The sequence below is a fragment of the Bos indicus genome, chromosome 17, assembly GCF_029378745.1.
Source record: "Bos indicus isolate NIAB-ARS_2022 breed Sahiwal x Tharparkar chromosome 17, NIAB-ARS_B.indTharparkar_mat_pri_1.0, whole genome shotgun sequence".
Classification (NCBI taxonomy): Eukaryota; Metazoa; Chordata; class Mammalia; order Artiodactyla; family Bovidae; genus Bos; species Bos indicus.
Genome location: NC_091776.1, coordinates 17,302,823 through 17,321,629, shown reverse-complemented (window position 1 = coordinate 17,321,629; position 18,807 = coordinate 17,302,823). Strand labels below are relative to the sequence as shown.

The following is an 18,807-nucleotide window of genomic DNA, read 5'->3' as shown; positions in this document are numbered from 1 at the left end:
TGTTTTTCCAGTAGTCATGTATAGATGTCAGATTTGGACTATAAAGAAAACTGAGTGTCAAAGAATTGATGCTTTTGAACTGTGGTATTGGAGAAGACTCTTGAGAGTCCCTTGGACTGTAGGGAGATCCAACCAGTCCATCCTAAAGGAGATCAGTCCTGGTGTCATTGGAAGTACTGATGCTTAAGCTGAAACTCCAATACTTTGGCCACCTGATGCGAAGAGCTGACTCATTTGAAAAGACCCTGATGCTGGGAAAGATTGAAGGCGGGAGGAGAAGGGGACGACAGAGGATGAGATGGCTGGATGGCATCACCAATTCTATGGATATGAGTTTGAGTAAACTCTGGGAGTTGGTGATGGACAGGGAGGCCTGGCGTGGTGTGGTCCATGGGGTCACAAAGAGTCAGACACGACTGAGTGACTGAACTGAACTGATGGGGTTCTCAAGGCAAGAATACTGAAGTGGTTTACCTTTCTGCTTTCCAGTGAACCACATTTTGTCAGAACTCTCCCACCATGACCCGTCTGTCTTGGGTGAACCTACAGGACATGGGTCATAGTTTCATTGAGCTAGACAAGGCTGTGGTCCATGTGATCAGTGTGGTTAGTTTTCTGTGATTGTGGTTTTCATTCTATCTGCCATCTGATGGAAAAGGATAAGAGGCTTATGGAAGCTTCCTGATGGGAGAGACTGACTGAGGGGGAAGCTGGGTCTTGTTCTGGTGGGTGGGGTCATGCTCAGTAAATCTTTAATCCAATTTTTCTGCTCTTATTAGAAGAAGCATATTCTAACTGGAAGATAGTTTGAAACCTTATCTTTTGAACATACATACTTTTCTTTGTTGGGAGATTGAGCCCAATTCATTTGCACAAGTCAGTTCCAGGGTCATAGTTTCTATCTAAAAGAAAGAACTATATAAAAAGATGAGCTTTCACATTGTTTATTTCCCTGTGATCTGTGTCTGTCTCTGCTCTCCTCCTTGTCCCTCCTCCCATTTTATTGTTATCATCTTTCATGGACAAGACTAGAAGCAGCAAGTGGTGATTAGCTTCTTAGTTCTGTTGTTGCTGTTTGTATATCTAACATGTAAGCACATAGTCACTGTCATCCTGAGAAGTCACCAACCATTGGTTTGGAGGTTCCAAAAAGTTAACTCTTAAATTTGTATAATAAAAAGGTTATGACTTTTAATGGCTGTATTGAGGTGTAATTTATATACCATAAAATTCACCTGTTTTAAGTGTACAGTTCAGTGAGTTTTAGTAAATTTACTCAGTTGTACAACTGTCCCCATAATCCAGTTTTAGAACATTTGTATCACCCCAGTGAAAGGAAAAGGAAAGTGAAGTCGCTCAGTCGTGGCCGACTCTTTGCGACCCCATGGACTGTAGCCTATCAGGCTCCTCCATCCATGGGATTTTCCAGGCAAGAGTGCTGGAGTGGATTGCCATTTTTTTCTCCAGGGGATCTTCCCGACCCAGGAATCGAACCCGGGTCTCCCGCATTGCAGGCAGACGCTTTACCGTCTGAGCCACCAGGGAAGCCTCTGTAACATCCTTCACCCCAGTAACATCCTTCGTACCAGTTAATTCCTGTTTCTGTGGTTCTATTTTTAATCCCTATGGGAAAACCTCAAGTGCCCCTGCAGCTTTGGTTAGGGACAGTAGAAGCATACAGGGAATTGTAAGTTTAGAAATTTTGTATGGTATTTCCGTCAAGTCTGGTGTTTTAAACTCCTGGAGTCAAAGGACAATAGACTGGGTATGTTGCTTTATAGAAACAACTCTTTTCTATCACTTTAAAGTCATTTGAATAGGTAATGAAAAGCAATTTAAAGGTATGGTAAATAGCTAAAACCCAATAGCCAGAAATACTAAAACAAGCTGTGTTCTATGAAATTTAGTTGGATGCTTGACTTACAGTACTACCAAGAGCATTAAATCTCCAAAGTTTCTGATTGCACATCCCTTTTATGATATTGGGGGTAGGGTGCGGGAGAACAGAGACTCAATTTATATATGGATGAATAGATGTACTATTGTGCTCATGTATACACAGAATAAATTTTGAATGAAAGATGTAAAATATTAGTTACAAGATCACCTGTCTCAGCTTGTCTCTTGGGAACAGGAAGCAGATGGTGTCTCTCTGCCCAAAGAGGCCTTATTCTTTGATTGTGTCACATAACCCCGGTTGACAAAGATCTGTTATTAAGGGATTAGTCTGAAATCTTTCTTCAGTTGACCTTCTTATGAAATGATATTTCACTGTTGAAGTGTCGTGGTTCTTATCTGTTATTGTTTGCTTTATGACTAATGGTTTAAAGTGGAATTTACAGTCATTTCATACTATGCAATTTGTGATCGTGTAGCCACTCTTTTATGTAAAGTCACTGGCTGTATTCCCCCACTTATCTGAAATAGGTCCCTTCTTGAACAGCCTTTCAGAAGGGGGAGTGAGATGCTGGTGGAAACCAAGTCTGGTTTATAAAATACTAGAGGCCACTTGCACACTGTGGTTCGGGCGAGTCGTTTAACTTCCCTGCACCTCTGTTTCCTCTGCAGAAAAATGAGAATAGACAACACTGGCTCGTAGCATTGCTATGAGAGTGAATGAGCACATGGCCACGGCTGCAGTAGCATTTGCTAAGTAATTGAATAAATGGCATCTGGTTGAATCCAAATAGGGTTTAGGAGCAGTTTTAAATTCACATATTTTGCTGTTGTAAATATGTCTATTTACACGTTCATCTTCATTAAGTGTTTTTAACATTTTGAGTGTTAATTTGGCTATTGTAATGAGGATATTGAAAAACAAAAATATTAAGCCTATTTAGCACTCATGTATTCTTTTCAAAAAGAGAAGGTGCTGGATAGTTCTTTGAAAAAAGCAAAAGTAACTCATTTTAAAATCTAGTAGAAAACAGCTTTTTTTGTACTTTATCCACGCCTGACATTTTCTTGTACTTTCATTTTTCTGTTTCACGGGTCTCTGGAGATAACTTCTCCCCCTATTCTCAGAGTATCTTTTGATAATTTCTAAATTTGAAGACTTTTGTTGATTTTTTTTGAGACAAAGAATAAATGGACTCTAAATATCTTGAAGTTGATACTTATTTTGAACATACAAAAATATTTCTTATAAAGTTCCTCAGGTTTCTCTTAAAGATGGTTTCTGATCATTGAATCCTAATATGGAATTTAAAGAATGGTTATACACTTTTAAAATGAGATGGTTGGGTGTGATTTCATTATTGAGCACTATATTTATGTGTGTTTTTTTTTTTTTAACTGCAGGTTATCTTGTATATGAATTTGACAAGTTTTGGTTTGAGGAAAAGCCAGAAAGCATTATGTATTTCAACGTGTACAGAGAGAAGTTTCATGAAAAGATTAAAGGACTCTTACTGGATTGTAATGTATCACTTACTTTAAAAATATGACTCATCCGTAGTATCTTCTATTTTTACCACATTTTGCACACACGACAGAATTTATATGTTGTAACAGAAATTATCTGATCAATTACACACCTTATATATAATTTCCTACAAAAATATTTCAGAAATTCTATTTAAGAAAGCTAGTGGACAATCAGTGTATGTTTACACTTGGTAATACACTGTCCTCCAAAGGTACCTTATCTTCCAAAGATCCCCTCTGTAGAGTTGCATGAACTGCTACAGTTTGGAGCTTGGGACTTAACCCATTCAGTGTAAAAGTACAAATCAGGTACAAATCAATTTTTGTTAAATTGATTGATTAAAATGTGTAAAAGTCAGTTTTCATTTTTATGTGTTGTAACTATCAAGTTGGTATCTTTTCAAAGCTCTGTTAAGAGTTTTTGGTTTTTAGTCTGGAAATGGTCTTTTTTCCTTTGCCTTATTTTATTTGTAGGTTAATTAACAGAATAGTTCGTCATGGTTCTCTTTGTTTGCATCTCAATCACACGTCACAATGTTGTCTCATAGGAGCAACAGGAGCGTATAGAGAGACACTCTTTGTCAGAGAAGACAGAACTATGGGCTTCTTTTTGGTGTTTCTGATTATTTCATGTAATAGGTAATGAGAAAATGAAGTATTGGTGATTAGCTCTTTTGTTTTTAAATAACACACTTTGAAATATCACAGTGTAATTCTAAAGCTTTAAAGACTTTCTCATCTTCAGTATTTGCTTTTTTATCAGCTACGGAGAAGAAATTTTAGTGCTTGATGTGAGGGCTTTTATGAGGCCTCTCTGTCAGTGTACGTTTATGAAAAGAGATGCTCTGCTAGGAAAATCTTGATTATACTCAAAGAACAGGTGCTATTTTAATAAAGCTGTCTTCAAATTTTAGCAAGAGAAAAACCAAGCTTTTTAAAGATCTCAGTTAAGCGATGTTGGTTGACTTTACTCACTGTTGAGTCTCGCTTCCCTTTGCTTCGACACCACCACGTTTCTAGATAATTGTGTGTGACCTTGTGGGTTTTCTGTAACAGTCTGGGACTCTAAAGTAGCCTGAGGATGACGGCTGTGCATTTTGTATAGCTTTATTCTCTGAAAATCTCAGGAGAGCAGCAACTGCTGTCAAGGATTATAAAGTGATGAGATTCTAACAGGAACAGTTTCTTCTTTGTGTGTTTGACATTTGTACTCATAGCAAAACTAAAAGAGTGTAAAGATAGGTCCATCTGATTACCACATCCTCCTTAAATCCTACAGAAAGCAGCCTGTTAAAGACATAATTTAAAATGTGATGATAGTTAATACATCTTTAAAGTGGTACATATCAAGCATTTAAGGACTGGCTTTTATATGATATATCAAGACCTGAAACTTTCAAATATTTGTTTATGTCTACTGACAGACTTCTCTCTTTAAACTTGCCACAGAGAAGAGTGGTATAAAGTATTCAGCTGGAAAATAACAGGTGCAGTGTTGTAGAGCACACACATTAACAGTGCGTGCCAAAAGAAAGTACATGCGTTGAAGTTCTTCTTTTCTCAACAAGATAAAATGTTATAATTGGCTCAATTTTACTATAATGGTGGTTTAGATTTTCCGTATTATTGGACTTTTAAAACAGGTTTCTTGTGGGAGACTTCTCAATCCTAGGAGTACCTTGACTTCATCTCTTTAAATGCTTTCCATACTTTATCATCCATCCAGAGTTCTATGAGATAAAAATCAGGTATTAGCCATTAAAGTTCATTTTATCAGGATGTTTACCATTACATGGAAAGCGATTGTTAGTCTTTTAGTTTTTGCTTAGAAAATACTTACCTTTGTATTTAATCTTTTAACAGATGAGGTCTTGAACTGATATAAACCTTTGTCAGTATGCTTTTAAAGAATGATTGAAGTATAGAATGGGAAACTTTTCAAGTATTAAGTTTCTCCTAGGGGGAAGAAAAACCCTTTTAATAATTCTTTAATAATAATGTTTTTTAAATGTCATTTGAAATTTTGTTCAATAATATATTATTTAAGTCCACCTTTGTTTGTATAATATATTGCTCTGTTTTTAAGATGATCCATAACCATTTCAGACAATTCTATGGTAAGTTGGTTGAAAGCCACCAGTAGATTCTAAGATTTGATAGTTTGAAAGCCAAGCTAAATATCACCATTTGTAAATTAGAATGTAACATGAGCCTTCTGATTTTCATGTGATAGTGACATACATGAAAAGAGAAATATGATAATTGTGTCTGCCATCCTGCTTTTCCTTGCTTTCAACATATGTATGTTAGAATTTTAGGTAGTCTAAAAATCCATAGTTAGAATCTTACCTGTTTCTATAGTAATACAATACCAAAGTAGTGATAGAATTGAAGTAGAAGGAAAATTGTTTGCTTTAGCATCAAAAAAGTTAATCAGTGTTGAAATGAATTTTTGTGTGTGCCAGACTGAAGAGTGAATCAGTGACAAAAGTAGTCTAAAAATATAATTACAAGTTGCAGTTTAAATACATTCTGAAAGACAATCTTTAAAGAATTGAGAGAAATCAGGGGATATCAGTGAACTTAGACCCACCCCTCTTTATATATAAATATGGTGATATAGTTAGATATAAAAATCAGTGTCTTACTGGTACCATTTATAATTGAGAAAGGAAAATCTTTTTCTTAAAAATGCCTGTCCTGATTTGTTTTCCTAAAATGAGCTACTTGGATTTGTATGTATTTTTCTATGTGAAATATATGTGCTCTTCACTTTTATTCCAGTGTCCGTAGTTGTTATGTGCTCTCTCTCCCCTTTGCATTCAGTGAAATAGAACTTGGTCAAAGATTTGCTAAAAGGAGAAACAGTAGAGGAATGTGAAGGAGGAGTGTTCGTTGTCAGAGCAGGAAAGATTACATGTTATCTTAGCACAAAGAGAAGACATTTGGCTTGAAGGGCAATAATGTTTATTATCCTTTTGAATTAGTGATTGGGGACCAGCAGCTATTTTCTCAGGATAAATGGTCCACCCAACTTCTGGGGAGGCTTAATTTCGATTTCATATTTATGAACCTCTCCGATATTTTTAAATGAGGATTCCTGGAGTTGATAAAAATCTGAGAAAAACCATGAGTGAGCCTTTTTTCCCCTAGCTTCAGCTTTGAATAAGAAAAATGTTAAAATGTAGTGCAGGTAAGACCCAACTACTACCTTACTATTATAGGGCAAGGCTATGTTTCTGTTAAACAATGTATTCAAAAAATATTTAAGCAGTAGCTTTCCCTAGGGGAAAGAGTGCTGGTTGGCAACGTAAAGAAATAGATTTCTGTCTACTTTGGATAAAGCAATTAACTTCCTATGTAAAAGCAATAGTTGAAATGTAATGTTGTTTTGTTTGGAATGTTGTGAGCGAATAAAAACATGTTGAAATTGTCATAAGCCTCTCTATTAATATTTCTGCTCCCTTCCCATCTTCCTCGTCCCTTATTTATATCATTTATGTTCATGAAATAATACTTTTTTCATTTAATCCTTTAATCATGTTCCTGTAGGGTAAAATCAGAATATACAGAAAATTTTCTTATTTTTATGACTTTAACTCATCTACTGATTACCTATTTAAAAGGTTATTGGAAAAGAACAATTGGTTATGATGCCAGAAAAGAAACTACCATCACCCCCCGTTCTTAGAAAGGCTAGGAATAAATCATACTATCCTGCAACGTGTTTTCACAGTTGCTCACGGATCTATTTGTATGTTCATGCATAGCTTCCATACTTTTTTTAAAGCTGCAAAGCATTCCTCTGTGTGTGTGTGTGTGTGTGTGTGTGTGTGTGTGTGTGTGTGTGTGTGTGTGTAGCTTATCTTGAGCTGAATATGGAACTGATTTGATGCAGCAAATGCAGTCCTTATTAAAGTTAGTACTAATTATAGCTTTAAATGTATATGTTAGGGAAAAAGTGCTTTAAAGACAAAGCAATCGTCTCAAGGAGTTTGATGAAGTAGTACCAAATAAACCTGAAGAAAATAGAGAAGAAAATATCAAAGACAAGAGCTTGGATGCATAGAAAAGAAAAAATGCATATAATAGGATCAACAAAGTGTTTGAGAAGACTGACAGTATTGATAAACTTTAGTGAGACAAATTAACAATAAAAAAGAAAGCAAGTAATAAATACTGTCAAGAATGAAATATGAAGAATCACTAGAGATACTGTAGATATTAAAAAGGATATATTGAGTAATATCAAAATTAGGAAAATTAGATGAAATAATTTCTAGAAAAATACATTTTATCAAACCTATCCGAGAAGAAATAGAGAAGCAAAAAAGTCCTGGAGCTATTAAATGGATTCAGCAATTAAAAACCTTTCCACTAAAAAACCTGCAGTTTCATATGGGTTTCACCAGTGAGTTAGCACATTTAAAAATAAAATGTTAGTTTTCACAAAACTTTCCAAATAACTTAATGTGTACACTCTGCAATTCATAAGACTGTTATGATCTACTTTTTAAATTGGGGTATAGTTGCTCTACAATGTTTGTGAGCTTCTGCTGTACAATGAAGTGAATCAGCTGTATGTATACATATATACCTTCCCTCTTGGACTGTTGGTGGGAGTATAAATTGGTACAGCCACTATAGAGAACAGTACAGAGGTTAAACAAATAAAAATAGAACTACCATATGACCCAGCAAACCTACCACTGGGCATATGATGATCTTTAATAGATACAGAAAAAGCATTCAATAAAAATTCAATATCCATTCGTGTTAAAAACTTGGCAAATGAGAAATATAAAGGGATTACCTTAATTTTACAAAATATATCTTTATAAAATGAACTATAGCAAATATACTTAATTATAAAATATTGGGATCAGAATTAAGAAAGGATGTCTTTTCTCATCTCTTGTATCAGTCAGTCATTGCCACAATACAATGTACAATAACCAACCACGAAAATATCTCAGTGACCTACAAAACAGTTTTACTCCTCACACATGGGTAGGCTAGCCAGACAGTTTGGGTAGTCTCAGCTGGATTCAGCTAGCCTTAAATTGAGGTCATGATTTCAGTTCCAGTCATCTCCATGTGACTAGTTCATCTGAGGTCAGTGGGTTACCTGAGCCATGTTCTTCATGGTGTGGCAGAAACACAAGAATAAACTCAGTTGCTCAAACACATTCAAGCCCTTGCTCACATCATGCCTACTAATGTGATCTCTTGGTCATGGCAAATCACATGGCTAAGCCCAGCATCAATAAAGTAGGGAAATGTACTCTAAGAAGGGATGAGGAGTGAATCATTCAAATTGTTACCGAAAATAAATTCAAAATTGTACTAGAGATACCACCAACTGGAATGAAACAAGTGGATGGAAAGAAAAGTTACTGCTTACGAATGATAGGCATGTGTACACAGAACATCTGAAAGAAGTGATCAGGTATCCAGGACAAGGATGAGGAATTTGATATCAATAGTGATCATGTTGAAGGTGAGAGATTCTGGCTAAGCCAATTAAAGCAGGATTCTTGCTAAAACGGCTCTCGAGGACACCCAAAGACAGAACCAGGTGGGAAAAGGCAGCTTGGAGGAGCCTGACTAAAGTTTGGTCAAGGATGGCAACCTGTCACTACTGCCCATTGCCTGACCAGGTTCCCAGCAAACAAAGTTTTATATTTTCCTTCTTCTTGAAAGAAATATGCTACTCTGAAATGGTGGTTTGTCTTAGTTTGGAATCTCCCAGAGTCAGGCCTCAAGACAAGGATTTGGAATTCTTTCGGGAAGTGATCCCAGGAGACACCAGTAAGGGGATGGAGGATGGAGAGCGGGACTTGAAGTCTTCCCATAAACGGTTTTAGAGGTAAGCAAAATACCACTGAGTGTAACTGGATTCTGATCCCCCGGAGGCATTCCACCCGACCACGAGGGACATGAGATATTCACACGCCAGCTCCCATCGGTTATGGGTCCAGGGCTGCTCACAGGGCTGTGTTATTTTTCCTGTCCTTCTAGTGTGCCATGCCCAGGTGGGCAAAGGTGTCTCTGGTGACCGGAAGAAGGCCCTAAACAGTACAGGTGCTGACATGACAAAGGGCAGTCCGGGCAGCATCACTAACGGTCAGAGCAGAGTGATCCATGCAGGATACGAGGGCATCTGTGACAAGATGCTTTACAGTTAACAACTAAGGGAAAGAAATGGGAGGGAAGCCTCAGAGTCAACGGAGGAGAAAGGTAATAGTAAATGTAATGTGGAGCTCACAGCGCCTGGCAGCCTGGGGTCTACCTGGCCATTTAGTGGCCACTCCTTGTTTTTGTCTGAACAATTCTTTTAATCTCCTGTTTATTCTTTCCCTATTCCTTCTGCACTCAGCTGGTAGATGAAAAGGTTACTACAGATGCAAATGATGAAGTTGGCTTTGCTGGAGAGATGCAATGTAGATTAATTTTCATCTCAATCTGTTCCTCTATCTAACCAAAGGTACCTTCTAGCTCTAAAATTCTGTGATTCTAGGATAGATACTATGATTCTAATAACAGCAGTGCCCCAATGAACACAGTGTCTTAGAAGTTGTTATAGATGCCATAAAATGTGGACTCTAAAAATCAAAAGCCTGTACTAATAACATTAAAAGTAAGTTTTTGCCCATTGATTCTAAAGACCTTTCCTTGTTATTTGGGAAGTTTTGTAACCCAGTGAACCTCAACTCTTACATTAGATACAGATCCAAAAAAGGCAAACTTTAAGAGATATTAGCAATATTTTATTGAATATATTAACTGATAACAGGGTTAATAAATAAAAAGGAAACTTAGTTTTTAAGTATTGATAAAGTGTATTTCACTCAGTTTTCCTTTTCCATCAATTAATAATTGAATTAATAATTAAAACATGTTAAAGGTCTTCATATTCAATCATAAAATCCCTCCCCCCATTAAATAGTCAATTAGGTACAGTAGCTTATCTGGATATTACATTTGCCAGGGTATACACTGAATGTTTTGCTTTCCCTTCCTTAAAATACTGAGAATAAAAATCATAGGAAATAGTAGTTTTCCCTTGGAAAAAAAATAGTCCAGAACTCTCTATCAGAATTTCCTTATCTGGGTGAAATAAAGTGAATAGTTTCGCTTGCTTTTTAAAATTATCTGGTTAGCAAAGATCCCCACTGGTCTGTTCCGTCTTCTTCCCGAGGAGGACTAGGTTGCGCAGTCCATGGTGTGCCTCGACTTCATCAATTCTTGCTTCAGCTGTTCGAAGCACACAAACATGATGATGTTCCAGGATCCCAGTCGCAAGAAGGAAGGTACAAATCTAGAAAAGTGATGTCACCATTCTATTAGTTTGCTTAAAATTCTGATAGCTATTACAGTGTGTGCCTTCATCGACTCAATGGACATGAGTTGGAGCAAACTCCGGGAGATGGTGAAGGACAGGGAAGCCTGGCGTGCTGTAGTCCATGGGTTCCAAAGAGTTGGACACAACTGAGCGACTGAACAACAGCAAATCATAGTCTAGGCAGTGCATGCTTCTCCTGTGCTACGCATCTCCAGCGCAGGCGCTTGAGAATGCCTACTCTCCATGTTTCCTTCCTCGGCCTCAAGTTTCATCCAGGTGCCCTACCCTGCTTCTGAACAACGAAATCCAGAGGATCACCGCTACACAACGGTCCCACCAAACTAAACCAAACCTGGTCTCCTGCTTCTCCATCATCTTCTCCTTTTTGAGGGGACAGGAAATCTTGTTTCCCTTTGCTTTCTGAATGGAGTGTAGGAAACTTTAATCGTTTAAAAGAGGAAGTAAGTGGAGAAAGCCAAGTGATGAGTAATTAGACCATTTTCCAGGGTCAAGAAATCAGTGCTGTCCAGGTCTTGGTAATTCTGGCCCTAAGGGGGTGGTCAGAGACTAAATGGCGTTTTGTTGTTTCTGTTGCTCTTGCTCTTTTGAAGAATTCTGCCACGCTGTACACACCAGATGATTTATTTTGAAAATCCTGTCTACGGCAATGAAATATTCCCAGAGAAAATGATGTAAAACCTGTTAAATTTGCCTTGGATAGGTATGTTAGAGATCTTGCCTATAAAGATCACCCCCCAATATTTTGGGGGATCTCTTAACATATATCTTCTGACTCCTGAATGTGTGTGTGTGTGTGTTTTATGGTAAAATATACATAACATCAATTTATAATTTTAGCCAGCCATTTATACACATACATATGTGTATGTGTGTGTGTATATATATATCTCATATATATATATTCAATAGTATAATTCAGTAGCATTAAATATGTTCTCATTGTGAGCAATCATTACCACTCCCCATCTCCATCCCAAGCTGAATCTCTGTACCCATTAAAATATAACTCCCGACTCCCCTCTCCCCTCAGCCAATAGATTGAGACCAAGGGACAAGCTGCCGGTTTCGAATGAGCCACTGATCAAGCTTGAGAAGATTTTACTATCACAACTTTAAATTTCCTGACACAGTGGAATTGGTGTATTGGAGAGATTTATGGCAAAGAAAAGTAGACATTAAGTACACTGCACATTCTAAGGCTGCTCAGCTGTCAATTGTTCAGATGAGATGCCCCCCGCCCCACACCGTAGCACACAGAATCCCTGAATACAACATTGTAGATACCGAAGAACACATCCTACCCTTTGAAAAAAGCTGACGGTCCTTCCCTAGTGAGCATCATCATTGCGCAGTTGGGCACACTTGTGTACTGTCCTGGTGAAGAATTAACAAATCGGGTTTTCACCACATCCACGGGAGAGGACAGAACCGTTGTGCAGAATCCAGCAACAACAGCGGACACGAAGTGGCAGGGCACATCGTCTGAAACGGATCGATGAGGCAGGTCAACACTGAATTCTTGGGAGGGGCTTCTAGTTTTTAGTTATCTATCAGATCTTCAAAAGCCTGTTGACAACAGGTCAACGTAGTTGTCTTATAAATAAATAACATACAGTAAGTGAGTGTTAGTCACTCAGTCGTGCCCGACTCTTTGCGACCCCATGGACTACAGCCCACCAGGCTCCTCTTTCCGGGGATTTTCCAGGCAAGGATACTGGAGTGGGTTGCCATTTCCTTCTCCAGGGGATCTTCCCGACCCAGGGATCGAACCTGGGGGTCTCCTGCACCGCAGGCAGATTCTTTACCAACTGATCTACAAGGGAAGCTTGTACATACAGTAAGGAATGTTATAATTTTAGAAAAAGTTGGCAAATGGTACATGGCATAGTGGATTATAAGTGCTTTAAGAAAATAACCAGTTACTTACCTCTGTCCTTAGGGCATGACGTAATACTCAACACATAGGCATCTATACTTTTTTTAAAAAAATTAAAGTCATTGTCCAAGGAGAATTTCAATGTTTCCAGAACCTATTAGAATAAAATTTTTAGGAACCTATCCAATGGTTCTACTTTTGGGATGAAACCACAAAGAAGCTCCTTATTTAACTAGCTCATCTGGATATAGTGCAGGATGACTCATTTCCTGAATTCTGCTTTATAAAGAATAAGAGAGATGCTAACAAAAATCTGATATATTAGTATTAAATGAGAATGATGCTGATATAAAAATACAGGTACATCTTAGTTTTGTTGCAAAAGAAAAAAACTTGCAACAGAACTTCTTTATATCTATTATTCAAGAGTATTACTTTTTTAAAAGATAAAATTATTACAATTAAGGGATTCAGCATAATAAAAGATGAAATTATAAATGTGCAGACCTGCCATGTGAGAAAGAAAGTTACCTGCTAATAGTTTGTTTTTCACAAGGGCCTCCTTCATTAGGTCATATGTTACTAGCTCTGTACAGTTGATGATGACATTCCTTGTCAGATTGGGAGTAGTCCCTGGAGGGAAAGAAAGTGTTGAATAGCTCCATCATACGATAAGATGCTAATTGGATATGTGTGTTTTAACGATTATAGAATCCATGTTGAAGAGAGTCACCTTTCCAAAGCCCCGTCAAGCCTTCTGTTGTTGCTATAATTCTGTAAGCATTGTAAGTCCCAGTGTATCGAGGTTTGGGACCGTGGAGATGGCTCTGAGCTTGCAGTCTGACCTTGACCACCTCTGTGGGTTGCCCAATGAACACGGCCACGCCTCCAGTCGTTAGGCCCGCTGAGATCTTGCTTCCTAAACTAGCTGTTGTTATCCAGAGAGAAAAAAATGATGTGTCAGGCAAAAGAGAAAAAAGTCAAGACCCAGAATGCATGGATATGTCTTTTTAATTTTTAGTGGTTAATACTACTGTGTCATTCTATCTTTAGTACTTCCCTAATGCTTGTGCACGTGTTAATCATGTACTGTGCTGTGCTGTGCTTAGTCGCTGAGTTGCGTCCAACTCCTTGTCACCCCATGGACTGTACTAAGAATATATAAGTCATAGGAGGGCTAGAAGACTTCAAAGTTGACTGAATTTTTTTTTTTTAATAAAGACTTTCAAGGAGAAAGAAAAACCCAATGCTTGTTTAAACAATGGCTTAGTTCTTTCCTATATTTGGCTTAGTTCTTTCTTTATATTTGCTCTATTTTTCAGTATTTCCCAATTGGGGGGAGGCACCAGTCACCAGTGAAGCTTAGTCTTCTAACCATCAATGAGACTGTTAATTATTGGACTTAGGGATCTTAGGAAAAGTCCTAAAGGACAAATTGCCCGAGTTTGGGACGTCAAGTGGTCTCAGGCTTCAACAGGCTCCTAAAGGGACAAAAATAAGAAGAAAGAAGTGATCACGTGATTTTTAATTGCAAATTTTGAAAAATTAACATGGGTTACTCAAGATGGATATCATTTAATAAAATGACAAATAGTCTTGGAGCCTCATTGTTGTTATTTAGTCGCTAAGATATGTCCTACTCTTTTGTGACCCCATGAAGCCTCATACCTATTCCCATAATTAAAGTATAGATCAATCACATTTACTCATCAAGGACTTTCTCAGTCTCTAATTCTATTTCCTGAGCTGTATAAAATGGAGGTAATAATATCTGCCTCACAGAGTCACTGTGTGAGTTAATAACAACATAGCACTTAGCATAGTGTCCTGCGTATGGGAAATTCAGCAAGTCTTTTCATGACTGTGCGGTTGCTTTCCTTTCTCAATACACTTGGCCAGGAGCTGAGCACTGAATAATACCCCTCTTTTAAGTGGCAAGATGATACTTAAATAATTCCCTTCACTTTTGGCCCCTATTTACAGTCTTATTTGGTTGCACTCATCCTGTGTTCCAATCCCCTTTTCATTTCCCAAGCTCCTTGGGAGCAGGGCCATATTCTTTGTCTTCCCTTCTCACGGCCCATCTTCTCCTCAGTCCTCTGCAATATAGCTGCCACTTCTACTACTCGGCTCAACATGCTTTTGCCAAGGAAACCCATGAGTTTCTGCTGTTAGGTACATCGTTCCCTCCTTTCCTCACTAGATATCTCTGCTGTTTGGCCCTAATGATAATTCCTCCCATGACTGGGAAATCTATCCCAGCTGTTTCTCCTAAGTTCTTGTGCAGACCAGACATGACCTATCCTCGACACATTCTATGAATGGGATAGAATGAATGGGATATTTAACCGGAAACTTGTAAGTCATCTTAACATTCCTACCTTTTCTTTACACCTCACTTCCAACTCTCCACCAAGTTTAGTCAATTACATTTCCAAAATCTTTACTGCCATTGCTTTAGCTTATCCTGATGATTTCTTCCTTCTAAATTACCCTTTTCTTCCCCTTTTTCTGTATAGCTTTTACAGTGCTGCCAAAGTGACCTTCTGAAAATATAAATTATTTATGTTATTCCTTTGTTTATTATTTTTCAATGACTTCCCATCATTTTAAGGATAAAACCTGAACTCCTTAGCATGGCCTGGAAGCTCTCCTGTGATCTGATGCATTTCTGCCTTTCTGGTGTCACTTCTTCCCACTCACCAGCATGTCTTCCCTCCATGCTCTGTGTGTTCAAATATTGATGTTGGCTTGCCAGTTTGTTATGAAGACCACTACCCTGTGGGTAACTGTTTCCTGGGTCACAGCTGAGCCTAGGACATGTCTCTCTGACTTCTCCCCCTCCCAGGAACACTGCCTGCTTACCTTCTTTCCCTGTGGTGAAGAACTCCTGGACAGTATCATAGAGGCCGATCCTAAGAGAGGCGAAGCTTATTTGTCTCTGGAGACCAGCAGGCAGCCCACTGTAGAGTTTCACTGGCCCTTCTGTTTTTGCCAGAGTGATGATTGTTCCCAGGACACCTTTATACCTAATGGCACTGGAGGTCAGGCATTCGCCCTGGATCTGGAAGTGAAAATTGAGAAAGGGAGTCCTACCTAGTGAGGAAAAAACAAAGGTTGGCATCAAGCTGTCCTCAATGGAGAAAACTTGAGCCAAGATATTTTTTCCATTGTGTTCCTATTTTCAGTCCTTTTCGCCTTCTCAGCAACATCTCCCCTTATCTATCTATCTAAATCCCTGGGTCAGGAAGATCCCCTAGAAAAGGAAATGGCAACCCACTCCAGTATTTTTGCCTGGAGAATCCCATGGACAGAGGAGCCTGGGGGGCTGCAGTCCATAGCATCGCAAAGAGTTGCATAGGACTGAAGCGACTTAGCACACATCTAGAGCTAGATATCTAGTTATCTATCTATCGAAAGGGGGAAGGGAGAGAATTTGGCTACTAGGCATACTTTGAAGGTCCTCCCCATCTCTCACCTCACTGTCCCACCCCCAGTAACTCTCCAGAACCCTTAGGCAGTAGGATAGGAAGATGTGCCTGTCTGATCAAGTACAGGAGAGGTTGGCAACAGTCACAGTCAACCCGTCCTCCTTGACCCTCGCACTTCTTTAGTTAATTCCTCCAATGTTCCAGTTTCCCACCCTAAGGCATCCATCCAGTGACAGGCAAACTTTTTTTAACGTGGCCACCTGCTCTACCTAAGGTGAGAAAGGATGGTAAAACCGAAGCCAGAGTCAAAGGGGCGCACACAGTAGAGGTCCCTTTTCTGTCCGAGGCACCTCCCCTTGCCCACAGCGCTCCCTACCTGTAGCCGGACTTTCGCGGTGTCCAGCGGGAAGGTGATTATGTCAGCCACGCAGGCCGCCACCCCAGCCGAGAAGATCTTGACCGCCATGGTAGGGGGCACGTCTGACGCTGTGTGTCCCACCATCCTGACTCAACGCGGACTCCGGCGCAAGGGGATCAGGGCTTCAGTCCCAAAGGTGGATGTTCTGCCTGGCTTCTCACTCCTGCGCGGCCGGGCAGCAGACCCGTCCTCTCCGACTTCTGCCCAGTGGGGGCGGCAGGCAGGGGGCTGCAGCGGCCCAGGTGGCAGGTGGCGGGGTCGATGCAGCGGCGCCTGCCTGCCCTCCCTCGAGTCCGGGCTGGCCACGCCGTGCCCTCTGCCTCCGCGGATGACTTATATCGCCGGAGATCGCGATCGGGGCTGAGCCGATCCAGGTCTCTGGGGAATGGCAGGGCGTGTCCTGGGGCGCAGGTCCCTCCCACCTCCCCATCCTGGTTCGGCACCTGGGGAGCCGCCGTCTACGCTCTACCCTCGATGCGCAGGGAAGGGCGCACAGCAGCGCGAGCTGCTGGCAAGCTGGGCATCTCTTCAGGCTTCTAGAGTCTTCAGCTGCGCACCCTTGGAGGGCGGGGAGGGGGAGTCTCTGAAACAAGAGCGAGCTCAGTGATCCTGGCAGAAGTCCCTGCCCAGCCGGAGAGCTCCAAGGCAAGAGTGGACTCCTCTTATTCCTCTGACTCCTCAGGAGCCTTGCAGACACCTTCTCTGCTTGGCTTCCCTTTGCTCTCTTTCTGATTTCTTATCCTCTCACCCTCCCAGCCACATGCAGCCAAATGCGATTCCAAAAACTACCAAGCCGAATCCGAGAACATTCTGAACTTTCAAAGGTTTTCATTTGAACACTTTTTGTAGGAGGGTGTCAAATGAAATGATGAACATTCTAGAAAGCACACCCAGAGTAAATTGCTAGAGCAATAAAGTGCTCCTTTTAATTTCATTCTGGGTGCAGGGGCCGTGTGGTGAAAAGGACAAAGACAAGGGCAGGTCACCAGGCTCCAGCTGCAGCTCTTACCTTTGCAAGTCATTTATGACCCTTGACCCTTGACCCCTTTCCTAGTCCCATTATACTCACCCCCATGTAAAGTGTGGATATTTGAGAGTCAGCAATATGAATGCAAGAAAAGAAGGTCCACACTTTACATGGGAATGAGTATAATGGGACTAGGAAAAGGGGTCAAGGGTCAAGCTATAGGGATCCCCAAAGTTATAGTCTAGGAAAAATGACCTTATCAAAGGTCAAATTAGGAAAGAAACAGTGTCCTCAGCCATAGAACTATGGCATTTGAGAATATAATTAATGAAGGGTTGGGTCTGTCAAGTAGTCATACTGTAATGTTCAGAAAAAATGTCAAGAGAATAAAAACAAAGGAAAGTATTGGATTTGGCTCTAACATAATTGATCACCTTAGGGAGTGCAGCTGTGGTAGAGTTATTAGATTGTGAGGATGATGGCTAAGCAGATTGGGAATGTTTGTTATAATGCATAAAAGGTGAACCGCTGTCAACTGGATAATCCCCAACCCACAACCCAACCCACCGACCCTATGCATTGTCTTTCACAGTGGTTCCATCTAACGTGGTTTTAAAGCATAATCGCAAATTGCTCTCATCAAAAGACAAAGGTGCATATCTCTTCCCCTTGCATCTAGGAAGGCTGGTACATGCCTTACTAACAGAATAAGACAGCACTGCTGGTTTCTGATGCTGGACTATAACGTCCTTTCCTAAGGAAACATTAGGAACCCTGGGTTATTATGTAAGAAATCCAACCTCCCCGAGGCTGTCATGCTGGAGAGGCCCGCCCTAGGTAGGCAATTCCAGCCTTGCCTATCAAGGCAGGAGACATGAGAGTGCAGCTGCCTTGGACTCTTCAGATAAACCCGCCTGCCAGCTGAAAACACCACGTGATCTCCATCGCTGGAGTAGGACAGAAGGGTCATCCAGCTGTTGTTCAGTCACTCAGTCGAGTCTGACTCTCTGCGCCCTCATGGACAGCAGCACACCTGGCTTCCCTGTCCTCCACTATCTCCCAGTGCGCAAATTCATGTCCATTGAGTTGGTAATGTTATCTAACCATCTCATCCTCTGCGTCCCCCTTCTCCTTTTGCCTTCAGTCTTTCGCAGCATCAAAGGCTCTTTGCACCAGGTAGCCAAAGTATTGGCGCTTCAACTTCAGCATCAGTCCTCCCAATGAATATTCATGGTTTATTTCCTTTAGGATTGACTAGTTTGAGCTCCTTGCAGTCCAAGGGACTCTCAAAAGTCTTCTTCAGCACCACAATTCGAAAGCATG

General features: G+C 40.2%; 2 protein-coding genes across 3 annotated transcripts in view; one reads left to right on the top strand and one right to left on the bottom strand.

Annotated features, from left to right (window-relative positions):
• The window catches only part of ELMOD2 (ELMO domain containing 2), a 29,391-nt gene extending 22,526 nt beyond the window's left edge, over positions 1-6,865 (top strand). For both annotated transcript variants that reach the window (XM_070769085.1, XM_070769086.1), the window contains exon 9: positions 3,301-6,865. In XM_070769085.1, the coding sequence (XP_070625186.1) occupies positions 3,301-3,446 (146 nt within the window). In that variant the 3' untranslated portion in view covers positions 3,447-6,865. The remainder of the gene's footprint in view (positions 1-3,300) is intronic.
• A 3,332-nt stretch (positions 6,866-10,197) lies between these two features.
• On the bottom strand, positions 10,198-17,221 carry UCP1 (uncoupling protein 1). The gene is made up of 6 exons (XM_019977126.2): positions 16,476-17,221; positions 15,534-15,732; positions 13,402-13,596; positions 13,200-13,301; positions 12,094-12,274; positions 10,198-10,747 (listed from the first exon to the last, which is right to left on the bottom strand). The coding sequence occupies exons 1-6, from the start codon at positions 16,599-16,601 to the stop codon at positions 10,633-10,635; spliced, it is 918 nt and encodes a 305-aa protein (XP_019832685.2). The 5' UTR covers positions 16,602-17,221; the 3' UTR covers positions 10,198-10,632.
• Positions 17,222-18,807: the final 1,586 nt, after the last annotated feature.